The sequence below is a fragment of the Astatotilapia calliptera genome, chromosome 14 (assembly GCF_964374335.1).
Source record: "Astatotilapia calliptera chromosome 14, fAstCal68.1, whole genome shotgun sequence".
Taxonomy (NCBI): domain Eukaryota; kingdom Metazoa; phylum Chordata; class Actinopteri; order Cichliformes; family Cichlidae; genus Astatotilapia; species Astatotilapia calliptera.
In genome coordinates, this window is record NC_137435.1 from 22,661,216 (window position 1) to 22,675,266 (window position 14,051).

General features: G+C 41.3%; 1 protein-coding gene across 2 annotated transcripts in view; it reads right to left on the reverse strand.

Annotated features, from left to right (window-relative positions):
- The window catches only part of LOC113036309 (von Willebrand factor A domain-containing protein 5A-like), a 36,809-nt gene that overhangs the window by 20,376 nt on the left and 2,382 nt on the right, over positions 1-14,051 (reverse strand). For both annotated transcript variants that reach the window (XM_080288604.1, XM_080288603.1), the window contains exons 2-11: positions 4,247-4,294; positions 3,427-3,629; positions 3,109-3,331; positions 2,812-2,978; positions 2,623-2,737; positions 2,360-2,535; positions 2,169-2,257; positions 1,936-2,080; positions 675-754; positions 470-584 (exon numbers count right to left, since the gene is read on the reverse strand). In XM_080288604.1, coding sequence (XP_080144730.1) covers positions 470-584; positions 675-754; positions 1,936-2,080; positions 2,169-2,257; positions 2,360-2,535; positions 2,623-2,737; positions 2,812-2,978; positions 3,109-3,331; positions 3,427-3,629; positions 4,247-4,289 — 1,356 coding nt within the window. In that variant the 5' untranslated portion in view covers positions 4,290-4,294. The remainder of the gene's footprint in view (positions 1-469; positions 585-674; positions 755-1,935; positions 2,081-2,168; positions 2,258-2,359; positions 2,536-2,622; positions 2,738-2,811; positions 2,979-3,108; positions 3,332-3,426; positions 3,630-4,246; positions 4,295-14,051) is intronic.

The following is a 14,051-nucleotide window of genomic DNA, read 5'->3' on the forward strand; positions in this document are numbered from 1 at the left end:
CCCTAGAGGAAAGACGCTGGGTAAGATAAATGGAATGATTTATAATAGAGAAAAGCCAAGGACAGATGACAAGTAGAACCTGCTAATGAATTTAGGACAGACAATGTCCACTGGGCAGGAAAACGTGTGCAATAATGGGACGTATGGGACAAAAGTGGGTGAAATAATGTCAAGGAGATATGTTGAGAAAATTAGTTTAAACTCTAAGAAGAGAACTGATCAAGAGATTTGAGTCAGTTGAAGACACACAGACTTGATGCAGTCACTGGAATACATGGCAGGGAAAGCAGATTGAGGGAGATTAAGGAATCTGCTGATGGTGTCAAACAAAAATATTGGATTAAGTTTATTACCATTAGTCAAACCAGCAAAATAAGATGTAATATCTTTTATAAGTTGGTGAAGTATGTTTAGTAAGTCCTTCATATAGTGTTATTATCCTACTTCATAATTGTGTTAAATGTCTTACTTTTGGTTGCATCCTGTCAGTCCCTGTGATGAACTGAGCGTGACCTCCTCCTTCTTTGGCCATCCCATTGATGAGAGCAGAGCTGGCCCCTTCCCCAATCCCAAAAGAGAAACACCTGCAATACAACAGTTTTCTCTGAGTACACAGTGGACATGTTGGACATTCTGGGAATTGTGTAGATATGGTTGTGTTTTTGTGGTTTCACCTGTGAGAACCTGAGTTCTTCTTCACCAGATCTATCACTTCTTTGGTGTTCCCCACCTCTCCATCAGTAAAGACAAACAACTAGAGAGGAGAGTTGGCACAAAAGGACATAACATCAGACCCACAAACACACAACTTGTTCTGAGAGCCGAGTTAGGTTTCAGATATGGTAATTGGACTGAATCTTATTAGAGTTTTTTTTTTTTTTTTGCCCGTCCCGTTTGATTCTTTAGCCATCAGAATTGTTGTCTGAAGGCCAACAAAGATGCCCAACGGATTTATCCAAGTGGATCATCACGGCTTTGCCGTATTGGTCCATTTGATCAACCTTTGTTGTTATTATTTATTTTATTTTCAGTTGTTACAGATGGGACAGACATGGCTGGGGTATAGGAAAGGGAGAAAGAAAGAGGAAGGAAAAGAAAAACAGAGGGGAAGAGGGACAGTGAGAAAGGGCACGTAAAAAAGAAAAAAAAATCTCCTGGATCACCTGTTGAGAGAAAATAAAAAAAAATAAAAAAATAAAAAAAGAGAGAGAGCGCAACATAATAAACACAACACCATCGCTTTAGTCTAGCTAAGTGTAAATAACAGTAAATACTAAATATTGAATGTTGTTGTGCAACACGCAGGACCGACAGTGCACAATGTGCTTTGAGGTAGCAGCCAAGAAAGGTGTAGCTTGTGTCTGTGAACAGTTGAACACCCCTGTGCACACCTGTGTGAATGGGCGCGCTTGTGTTCAAAAGGTTTCGCCATGTAACGATCTGCTAGAGGGTGTAGGGAGCCATAGCCCCGTCCCCCAGGGCATGAAGCAGGCATGGAGAAGAGTGCTTTTTTTTTTTTTTAAGTGATTTTTCTACTCTGCTTGAGAACTTAACTCTTCATACAACATGTCTCTTTCACATATTCACAAAAATGGGTGAATACAAACACTTTGTTCTATGTCAAAGCACCTTTCTCTAGCTAACGTTTCTAAAGTCTCCAGTAAATGAATGTAAGCCAGTGTCTGTGTTACCTGTCTAAGCTGACTGGGAATGCAGGGCTGGTTGTAAGTACGTTTGAAGGGCTCCAGGATCTTTTTCTATATCCAAGCACTTTCTATCAAGCATTTACTCGCACACATACTCACTCTGCATCATGTGCATTGGGGCTCAAGAACACACTGGTGTGCAGCCAGTGATCGAACCACCAACATTATTATGAGCAGATCATCCCCAACATGAGCCATAACCAGGAAGGTGTCAGACTGTGTGTGTTACCTGTCTTGGCTGATTGGGAATGCAGGGCTGGCTGTAAATATGTTTGAGGGGCTGCAGGATCTCAGTTCCTCCAAGATTAGCCTCCATCTGCTCAACTTTCTTCAGAGCCTCCTCCATGGTCTGCTGGCTGTACTCCACACTCTTACTGCCATCACATAAACACATGACCGAAACATCCATTCAGATATTAAAGAGGCCCTTTCTTGGGGTGACCGATATGAGGGGAGACTCACGGGAAGATGTGTTCATATCCAGACCCAAAACTGTAAATGTTGAAATAGCAGCCCATTGGTAAGCTCTTCAACAGGAGCAGCAGAGTATCCTTAAGAGAACAGGATTGTGAGGGATGGAAAATATGGTGAGCCCACTATGTGAGAGGAACACTATGACAGATTTTCTGACTGTAATAACTTAATACAGATACCCTGGCACTGCTGATGCGAGTTTCCTGCTGCTTGCTGTTTGTGATAGGACAGCCCATACTTCCAGATCGATCCATTAAGAACACAAACTCTCCACATGAAGCCATTGAAGACATCACAGACTGGGGGAACTCAGGGTACAGACTCACCATCACCACTGAATCACCCATCAGAGAGCCTGAAAAATAAACAAATTTTAAAAATTACCTAAATTTGCTTTTCATTGTTTGTTCAAAAACCAACTACTCCTATCATTTCCACTCACCCGGCTCAGCAGAGGCCTGTCCTGCCTCCACCACAGCGGTGGGCTGGTGAGCATCTTTGTAATAAATCAGCAGTTCAACATCTCTGTCAAACTTGTGTCCTGCAGCCAGCTTGACCTGCACACCACAAACACATTCATATTTAATTCTCAGTAATAAGTACAGAGCAGACACAGCAGCACTCTACCTACCGTGGCCTGGGTTTGATCAGTGTTGAGGTACTGGAGAGGGTCCAGGGAACAGTTGGACTCTACTTTAGAGATTGGATGAGGAGAGGACACTCGGGCAGAGAAAGACAGACTGTAGGGCACCAGAGAGGCTGGAACAGAAGTCACCTGGACTCCTGCACCTTCACTACCTGTACTTGACATTAGAGATAGTTGCAAATCACTGTGGTACATTTTTACTGGGACTCATGCTTGTTACAAGCATGATTGTTTTGTGATAAATATTTAACTAAATTAATAAGTGTTGGATGATTTTCCTACCCTGAGGCTGGTATCGAGGGTTGAGCACAGCAGGCAGACAGAACCTCAGACCATCATCAGCCTGCACAGACAGCTCAGTCACGTACTCTAACCTGATGGAGGCACTCTCTCCTGGAGGCAGACTGCCCACACTCAGAGAGAATATATCTGGACTCTGATCACTCTCCTCCAATAGGAAGGCCTGCTGACCAGAGCTCAGAGCATCATCATACTCCTCACGAGCCTGAAGGACAGGTGGCACATGTCAGTGACATTCACTGTGTTTATTGTTATTTTGAATCTTACTTATAATCAGGTTATATTTACTGTCCAGCTCACCTTCTGTTTCTCCTTCACCTCAGCTACAATCTGTGTCTGTCCGATCTTAGCACTGAAATGACAGACAGCAGCATCTCCAGGCAGAGGGAAGACAAAAACAGCCTCTAATGGTTTGTCCTCCTTATTCTCGTAGTTCAGAGTGGAGACCACTGTAGCCACATGGTCCCTCACCTCCAGCTCCACCTCAATGCTCTTCAGAGGAACTAAAAGAAACAGAACAATCATAAATACATAAACCATACACGTTTTAAAAATGGTTGTTTCTTGTGTTACATTTCAGCCACACAAAAGTTAGCCATTAAACCAAGCTGGTACTTAAACATGACTGTCCAACAGTGTTGCAAAGTTTGTTTGTTTATTTATATTATTATTCATTTATTTATTTTTGTTTGTTTCTTGTATCCATCATTTTTCTTCTGTGCTTTTGTATCACAGGGATATACTCTGCATTAATCGTAGCCATATGCAGCAGTACACTACTGTCCAAGATGCATATGATCAACTTCACAGAGTAAGCTTGATGCCATCCAGAACTTTTCACCAGTGGGTGTGGGAGAAGCACAACATTTTCTTATGTATACTTTGGTCAGCAGAAGGTGAAAATGGCCATGAACCTCAATGCAATTTTCATGTTGATAACCTAAAGAGCAAATGACCATCCAGCTATTGAAATGGGTTTGTTGAGTATTGTCTCAGTCATGGGGAAATAATCATTTATTATTATGAGCCACTACAAATAAAAAAGTCATTACATTTGAATTTTAGATGAATGAAAAGAGGCTGGAGAGTAAACAGAAGCCCCTTTACTTTCTGTCAGTACCTGGTTCCTTCTGGAGAGTTAGCAGACCACAGCGGTTCATCATTGTACCTGTGAAACAGAAACATCTGAGGACTTAGTGTTGAAATAACATTCATAGGTGCTCTACATTTCAGACATTCTTTAGCTATCTATCTATATAAAAAAAATAAATATTTCCAAATTAATCTTATCAGATAATGTTGTGGTTATGACTATCACACATTTTGATCATCGGACTTCCAGTATTATAATTGTTTTAATACTTATTGGTTGAGGGTTAAAATGTTCACTTAATGTTCCACTGGTGACTATAATAAACAACGACAGCAGGACCTCCTCTCAAAAATCCAAGTTTGAACCAACCATTACTTTCACTCTTGTTATCTTCTTCCTGTGATCGACCTCACCGAGTTTAAAAACAGCATGAATATCTCAGATTTAATGGTTAATTGTAGCCACACAGACTTTGCTTATGGAATCACATCATATACATATAAATCATTGTGAAAGCATCTATATTACTACCCTAAGGTTGTCATGTAAGCATACAGAAATCTGATGTTGCACATAATGTACAAAATATCATTCATTTTGCAAAGTTATAAAACATGTTAATTAATTGTAAAACAAAAATGTTTATTTTTCTGTTGCTTGCACTTTTATTCAATGTAGTTTACTCAAAAGCTTATTTACTATCATCTGAACACAAAGTGTTAGGGTCCCTGGGTCGTTGACCCAGTGTTTTGTGTTTTTGGTTCTTTGATTTTGTTATTTCATTATATTCTAGCTTTGCTTTATGGGTTTTAGGATCATTCTTAGTTTAGGTTCTCTGGGTGGGGTTTGGTTAGAGTTTTAGTGTTCTGGTTTTCTGTCTGTGTTCCATAGTTGCCGTCTCCCCTGTCTGCTGTATCCCCACATCCAGTCAGTGTCTGTGTCTGCCCTGGTCCCACGTCTCTGTTCCCGCCCTGGTCCCACGTCTCTGTTCCCTTTGTTATAGTGCCTGCCTGTGAGTCTGTGTTATGTTTCCTGTTTTACTTTGAAAGTCCATATCTGATGTTAATGTGTCTGGTTTTGCTTCCCCTTGTCTCGTTAGGCCTGATTTGCCCCAGCTGTGTTTCCCTCCTGTTACCCATTCCCTGATTGCTCCCTCTGTGTATTTAAGCCCCGTGTTTCTTTGTGTCTGTGTTGTGATCTACTCTCATTTATGCTGTGTGTTCTGTCTGCCTGGTCATGTAAGTTTATTTGGCTTTTGGTTACGTTTTTGCCACTTTTTGCCATCCAGCGATAAAAGCTAGTGATGGTGAGATGAAGCCTCATGATGAACTGAAGCTTCCCATCCAACTGGTCGACTCATGGTTCGAAGCATTGTGATGATTCATTTGCTCTACTGCGCCATCAAGTGGACAATTCAAGTGAAACGGGCTCAATGATTATAATGATGTGATGTGTAAACCGCTAAACCGAATAAATAAATTGTTTTTCATGGTTATTTATCCCGAATATTGTCTCAGTATGTCTGATACAAAAGAGAAAGTGGAAACTATCAGTACACAGTTTTTGGGATGATTGTGTAACTGCGTAATCATTCTTATGTACATCTCAATAATGACACAAACTAGTGTGTGGCACTTCAAGTTGAATGAATAAAGGAATTACTATTGTTCATGACACCAATAACTGAACTCTAAATATTAGTTATATTTAATATTATACTAATTTTATATTATATTAATTTAATTAATATTTGTGTATAATAAATTGGCAGCTTAACACAGGAATGTACATGGACCACAAAAAGGGAGGGAGTTGTGATGTGAATGTGCTTGTATAACAGTGCTCATGACACTAGGGAAAAGTTTTCATTTGTTTTTATTCAAAAATAGCAGCTTTCCCACAGTGCTGGGCTTAAGACGGTTCCTCTTTTTTGAGAAGATTTCTCCTGCTTTTGAAAATATCCTCTCACAGGGCACAGATGAAGCAGGGGTTGCAAGAAAAACTACAGCAAGTTTATACAAGTTTGGATAAAGAAATTTGTGTCCAGTACTCCAGTAGCTATGTAACACGTACGTAATCCAATTCCACAACACGATGTGATGAGGGAATCAGCTGTGTTTTGCTGCCCATTTTATTTCGAATCTGGCGCGAACCGGTGAACCAGTTCCTGAATCAGTCACGTGGTACGGACTGCCCGCGAGGCCTCGAACGTCACTGCATACGTAATCAACGCAAGCCTCGATACGCGCTTCAGAAAAACGCCCCCGCGATTACCCGATTCGAAGCTTCGACACACAGGACACATCACTAATAGAAGCTGAGTTTTGAGCTACTTTCCGTCTCCGAGTGTCTGCACTTTGGGTCCTTCTACTTCCACTCCTGCCTGCACACAGCCTTAACCTGACACAAAGTGAGTTTTCCAGAATATCAAGTACATGTTATTTATGTTGCATTTATGACAAAATCTACCATTTGTTATTTTGATGCCACTATAAAAGAACTAAAGTATACACACAACCATCCAACCCAGAAATGCAATCTGTCCAGCATCTGTGGGGTTAGCCCTAAGACGTCCTCCTGGTACAATACAAACAAAGGCTGAAACAGGAAGTTCCGGTTCAGAGGAAGGTCGCGCGCTGGACGGATCAATCGGTGGCCGCGTTACAGGACGCACTCGATGACGCAGACTGGGGCATGTTCAGAAACAGCTCCGACGATGACGTCAACGTGTTTACGGAAGCGGTTGTGGGATTCATCGGGAAACTAGCAGATGATACCGTGGAGACAAAGACTATCACAACGTTTCCCAACCAGAAGCCGTGGGTGGATAAAACCATCCGCGACGCTCTGAGATCCCGCACCGCTGCCTACAACACGGGACTCATGACGGGGGACATGGACCCGTACAAAGCCGCGTCATATAACGTGCGGAGGGCGGTGAAAGAGGCGAAGCAGCGCTACGGGAGGAAACTAGAGTCACAACTCCAACAGAGTGACTCTAGGAGCCTGTGGCGGGGACTAAGGACAATAACGGACTATAAAGCACCAACAACCGGTATGACGAACGCGGACGTGACTCTGGCAGACGAGCTGAACACTTTCTATGCTCGCTTCGAGGCTGCAGCTAAGGTCTCCAACAATGCTAGTGTTAGCGGCGCTAACGGCTGCAGACAGGAAGATACTGCCAGCACCGGAAACGTGCTCGTCATCTCCGAGCATGAAGTAAGGAGAGCCTTCAAGAGAGTGAACACCAGGAAAGCAGCAGGACCAGACGGCATCCCAGGTCGTATCCTAAGAGACTGCGCATACCAGCTAGCTCCTGTGTTCACTGAGATATTCAACATCTCTTTATCTCAGTCGGTGATCCCCACATGCTTCAAAGAGTCCATCATTGTTCCTGTCCCGAAGAAACCCCACCCTGCTTCTCTCAATGACTATCGCCCTGTAGCCCTCACCTCAGTAGTGATGAAGTGCTTTGAACGCCTGGTCAGAGACTTCATCATTTCTTCACTACCAGACACACTGGACCCACTACAGTTCCCTTACCGTCCAAATCGTTCCACAGACGATGCCATCTCTCATCTCCTCCACACATCACTCACTCACTTGGACACTAGAAGGGGGAATTATGTTAAAATGCTCTTCATAGACTACAGCTCTGCATTTAACACCATAATTCCCTCCACACTCACCACCAAGCTGGAGCATCTGGGACTCAGCTCATCTATGTGTCAGTGGATCTCCAACTTCCTAACTGGCAGACCACAGGCAGTAAGGATGGGCGGACATGTCTCAGCCTCCACCACTCTCAGCACTGGAGCCCCCCAGGGGTGTGTTCTGAGCCCCTGCTGTACTCTTTGTACACATATGACTGTGTGGCCACTACCAGCTCCACCACCATCATCAAGTTTGCTGACGACACCGTCGTGGTGGGCCTGATCTCTGATAACAACGAGACGGCCTACCTGAAGGAGATTAGGAATCTGGAGAACTGGTGCCAGAGGAACAACCTCCTTCTAAACGTCAGTACAAAGGAGCTGATAGTGGACTTCAGCACTAAGCAGGAGAGGAACTACCAGACCCCCGTCATCAACGAGTGCCCAGTGGAGAGAGTGGACAGCTTCAAATACCTCGGAGTTCACATCACGCAGGACCTGTCATGGTCCTGTCACATCAACACCGTGGTGAAAAAGGCCCGACAGCGTCTCTACCACCTCAGACGCTTGAGAGACTTCCAACTGCCCTCCAAGGTGCTCAGGAACTTTTACTCGTGCACCATAGAGAGCATCCTGACGGGAAACATCTTAACCTGGTTCGGGAACAGCACCATGCAGGACAGACGAGCTCTACAGAGGGTTGTGCGGTCAGCTGAGCGCACCATCCGCTCCGAGCTCCCTGACCTGCACTCAATCTACAGCAGGCGGTGCTGGACCAAGGCCAGGAAGATGGTGAAGGACCTCAGCCATCCCAACAACAGACTGTTCTCTCTGTTGAGGTCAGGAAAGCGATTCCGCTCCCTGAAGACCAACACAGAGAGACTGAGGAGGAGCTTCTTCCCGCAGGCGATACGGTCTCTCAATCACACCACCACACAGTACTGACCCACACATATGGTTCTTACACACACACTGGACTTTCTGGACTTTGGTTTTGCACAACACTGGTCACTATATTCTTCATTTCCGGTTAATACTTGTACAGCTGCTGTTATTGTGTATATATTTATTTATATTTAGATTTCTTCATACATTCTTATATAGTTCTATATTGTGTATTTTGTTGTACAGTTATTTTATTTTCAACTTTAATTTATATAGTTATCTTATTCTTCCCAGTTAAATTTACCCTTCATTCTAATTTGTGTTGTACAGTTATTTCATTTTTAACCTTAATTTATATTTTATTCCTTCCTAGTTAAATTTACCCTTTTTAATTTTTCACATTTATTTCCTTTCTTATTCATAGCCTTTTCCTTTTTTGTTCTCTTTAGGTCACGAGCAGTTGTCCAAGCATTTCACTACATATCGTACTGTGTATGACTGTGTACGTGACAAATAAAATTTGAATTTGAATTTGGTAAGACATGCAGGAAATACCTCCTCTATGCATCCTGGAACAATGTACCATATTTTCTTCACCAGTTTTTCACACTGATATTGTGTGAGCATCAGTGCTTTGTTCTCGGTTCTAAAAGTCCAGGAAACTGCCCTGTTTGGCCTGTATGAATATTCATCCACATAGCCTCAACCAGTATTTTCTGAATGCCTCAAATTGTGGGAAAGTTCAGTTTATAAACAACACCAGATCATTTCAAGAATGATCAGAAATTCACCAGGAGCAGAGCAAACTAGCTGCTCGAAAACCAGCAGAGTCACATGACAACATAATAAGACTTTGGAAGTACAGGTTTCACACGTTTCTGCCTGAAAACACTGGATTTAATAGTTAGACTAATACATTTTTACATGACAAACACGATGCCTTCTTTTTCTCAGTCAATGTCGGCCCTGCGTTGTTTTGGTTTAGTCAACAAAATTTCTGAGAAGTTAGAGGGCAAGTAAAATTCAACACAATCACGCAATTATTCCATCATATTCCAAAATTCATTAAAAGCCATCCTTCACAGTTGACATGATACTTTCAACATATTTCTACTTTGGTTCACTTACTCTAGAAGTTGGATCTTAAACTGCTTAAACACCCAAGAAATTAAAGGACAACTACTCAACTGAAAAAACATTTCAAAGCAATGTGTCAACATCATGTTAAAAATGTATTTAAAATTATACATGACAGTTAAATGAAATTGGATTTTTCTTCTTGAACACTCACGTGTGCAGGTTTTTTTTTTTCCTCATTCCACTGCATAATTCTGGAGAAATTTAACGGACATTTCTGGTCTAATTCAACATATCCAATCAAATATAACATCACATAAAAAATTAATTAAAATCATCCTTGACATGAAATTCTCAGTTGATTACTCCTCTGGGTTACTCCGCTACATGTGTGCCAATTTTTGAATATGACACAGTCCTGATCAAAAGGTTAAGACCAATTGAAAAATGGCGGATAAATAACTAAAATTTTTTGATGGTGCAGGCACAGTTTAAAGTGGAGCTGGAGTCTGTTTACGCACCGAATGAGCAAAGAGGCAGAGCCATTAGTTGGGGGAGAAAGAGACTGACAAATGAAATATGACGGATGAAACGAAAAGAAAAATGCAATTTCTACTAGAAAACAGTGAGCAGCTCATTTTGATAGACACGTATTTTCTTTTTCTTTACGATATTTATTATTTCTCATTAATACGACAAAGTATTTCTTATCAGATTACTCAATGGAATAATCGATAGATTAATAATCTATAGTTACAGCCCTGGTTGAATTTGAGTAACTGTCTTTTAACTTCTCGGGAATTTTGCAGTTGATTGAGATGAAACTGAGTGTTGTTGCGGTCACATTGAAGATTCCATTGAATTGTGAAGTAAGAAGCACATTACCAGCGAAAGTGAAAAGAAAAATAAATGAGAACTTCACTGGGGAAAACAATGGTCCTGGAGCTTTATTTCTCTTAACTTCCTCTGTGCGTTTGTGTGGGTGTCTCGATTAGCGAACAAGAAGATATCCAACGCTTCACGGTAGGATAAGAGGCGGCTGGTTTCTATGGAACGCCAGGACTGCCATAATGAATTAATTAAATACACCATTAAATAATTAATTAAATGTGGCAATAATTAATTAAAATTGGAATTAATTAATTAAATAAATAGTTATGACACATGTAATTAATTAATTATTGACACATTTAATTAATTATTTATGTATTTCACATTTTAATTAATTATTGACACATTTAATTAATTATTGACACATTTAATTAATTATTTAATGATATATTTATTTATTTCATTTTGGCAGTCCTGACGCCTGGCTCTCGTCATGAAATAATTTTATCTGTCAGCCTCACCCATCAAACTCAGGGGGCGGGGTTAACGCTGCCCATGCAGCTTCTCTAACATTTGATTGGTTGCCGTGCAAAGTAAGTCAAAACAGGTCGATCCTAGAAAATCGATTGCTTGTGTAGACTTGGGGCAGCCAGTTATCCCAGAATGCAGATCAAATCACAAGCAGCAATGGTGGTGGTGTAGTTTTAAAATACCCCGTTTTTCTGTCACCAGCTACACTTTTAACAGTGTTTTAGCCGCGAATGTCGCGCCGTATGTCTGGTCAGGTTGTCAACATAGAACATGTTTGCAAAAGTGCTCAGATGTTTTCAGAGATTTCACTAGCTCTGCTAACAGTTAGCATGCAGAGTGCACCGAGGGGGTTACGTTAACCGGTTTGTTTACATATTCCACTCTCCGTGTTCCACATGTTGCATTCGCAGATTCTCATTTTCACCGAACAATCGTCTCTTTCCGCCTGGTCTTGTGTCTCTGTGCTTCTGTAACATAAAGAACGAGCTGACATTTTTCTCACGAAACCAGCGATCAGCTCAACAGACCCTCAGTTTACCTGCATGCATCCTCCTCCTCATCTGTCAGCTGTTTAACACCTGCTGCTAATTCAAGAAACACGCCTAGTTACCTGGTGATAGTCACAGTTTAACTGGGCAGCCGGTGCTCGATATAACGCAATGTCAGCGCATTTTTCTGCACAAGATAAGTAAATATAGTGTTTTCCCCGAGCGCAGAGCTGCTGGAGCTCGTTTCCTTACAGAGCACTTTATAGGCGAACAGCTTTATCAGCGGCTGATGTCCAATCACCGGCACACAGCTTTCAAACCTCAGCTGAGTTTTAGCTCTCAGTGGTTAAACGCTGGACTACATTCACTCAGGTTCTGTCTGTCGGGTCACGTTTACTTCGCTGTTTTATTTACAACTGAGCAAATCGGTTTGGCTGAGGTTAAAGTTACGTTTCATAACTGCATAGTTTCACAGACGTTTAATGGTTCACTGGCACATGTGTTAGACTGAACTATCATCTAAATATCATCTGTTTTTTAATAGTTATTCAACTGTATTCTAAGCACCAGCTGTCTGTTAGAATGTGATTTTTTTTCTCTCTCTGTTGGCAGAGGTATAAAAATGCGCAGGAAAATCTGACATGCATGGCGAACTTCACCGACGATATTTAGGGAGGAATAAACACACATCAAACATAAATGAACCATTTGTCTGTCTCCATAATTGAGAGCATTTTCTCTTCTTATGTCAACACTCTCTCTCTTTTTTTTTTCTTTTTTTTTTCTTTTTCGGTCATGTTATGTTTACCTGTCAAAGGCTTGTTACAAACTATGAAACACATTGTGCAGGCTTCTGGATGTTAGAAGAAAACTAATACTGCTCATGAATGAGACTAAAGGCAGGAAGGTGTCCTTTAAAACTAAACATGTTAATAGGACCTCCCTGTTTATATCATAGTTTATGATATAGCACGTGTATTTCAGTAATAGCCTGCTGAGGCCACTATACGTGCTGGCCTCATATCAAATGTGAAGGCAGACTGAGTCTATGTTTGACGTTTTTTATATCTAATCTTCCTTTTCAAACATTTAAACAGCAGCGAGTCTGCAGCTGAGGGAATACAAATTCAAATTGTCGGAACAGGTTTGCTCGTTTCTTGGATTCATTTGGTGATTTATTAAATGTATAACTGTTATTCTAATCTGCTGCTGAGTCTCTTACACTTTTCTTTATGCTGTATATTTTCACGTCTCTGGAATAGTTGGCAGTTAGATAGTCAGCTGGGAAACTTTGTGTTAACTCATGGAGCTGAGGATATCGTGGATATGCTGACCTCGCTGCGTGGTGTACAGAGCGAGGTCAGCATGATTAATATTCACAATAAAAATATTAGCCGAACATCATGAAGTCTGTATGTGTTTCATAGTGTCGAACAACCTTTGTACAGTTAAAGCCAGCAGTTACTACATGACGGAAACACCAACGTTATCTCTTTTATGCGTTTATACACAGGTCACGCTGATTACTGAACAAAAACCCAAAGATCAGATGTTAAACAGATTTATTTGCTCTCTCTCCTCCTTAAACATGTTTTTAATGTTAGTTATAATTCAGAATTGGCGACTGAAACACGTAGGACACATAAGAACATCAGGAAATAAAACATCGATAAATATAACCTCAGTAAAAGAAGTCAGCGGGGGTTACTACAGCTGTGTACCGGGGCCTGCGCTTTGTCGGTGGGATTGCTTGCGAGGCGAGCGGGTCTATCCCACGCTTTGCCGTGAGACTGGGCAGACATCTCCGAAATCATCGAAACACTTTTGCAAAGAGGCTGTATCTTGACAAACCGACCAGACACATGAAGATTAAACCACTACATTCTCGGCTAAAAAAATATTAAAACGGTATTTGGTAACACACAAACAGGGTTTTTCAAAGCTCAGTTCTGTTAGCTTCCACATGCCGGTTGTTGTGTGCTAGAAACAATGGCCACCAGGCCAAAGCAATGGTTTTGACTCGATCAGCGTTAACCCCGCCCCCTGAGTTTGTTTTTTTTTTGTTTTTTTTGTTTTTTTTTTTTTTCTAAATGACATCAGAAACAGCAGTATGCGACATTACGTGATGGCAGAGCTTCAGTTCATCCTTTGTCATTTTTTTTTTTTTTTTTGAATAAATAGGACAGGGGGAATGAATGAGAGAGAGAGGGGGAGAGAAAGAAAGAAAACCAAAGGGGAGAAGAGACGGTTTGATGGGTGAGGCTGACAGATAAAATTATTTCATGATGAGAGCCAGGCGCCAGGACTGCCAAAATGAAATAAATAAATATATCATTAAATAATTAATTAAATGTGTCAATAATT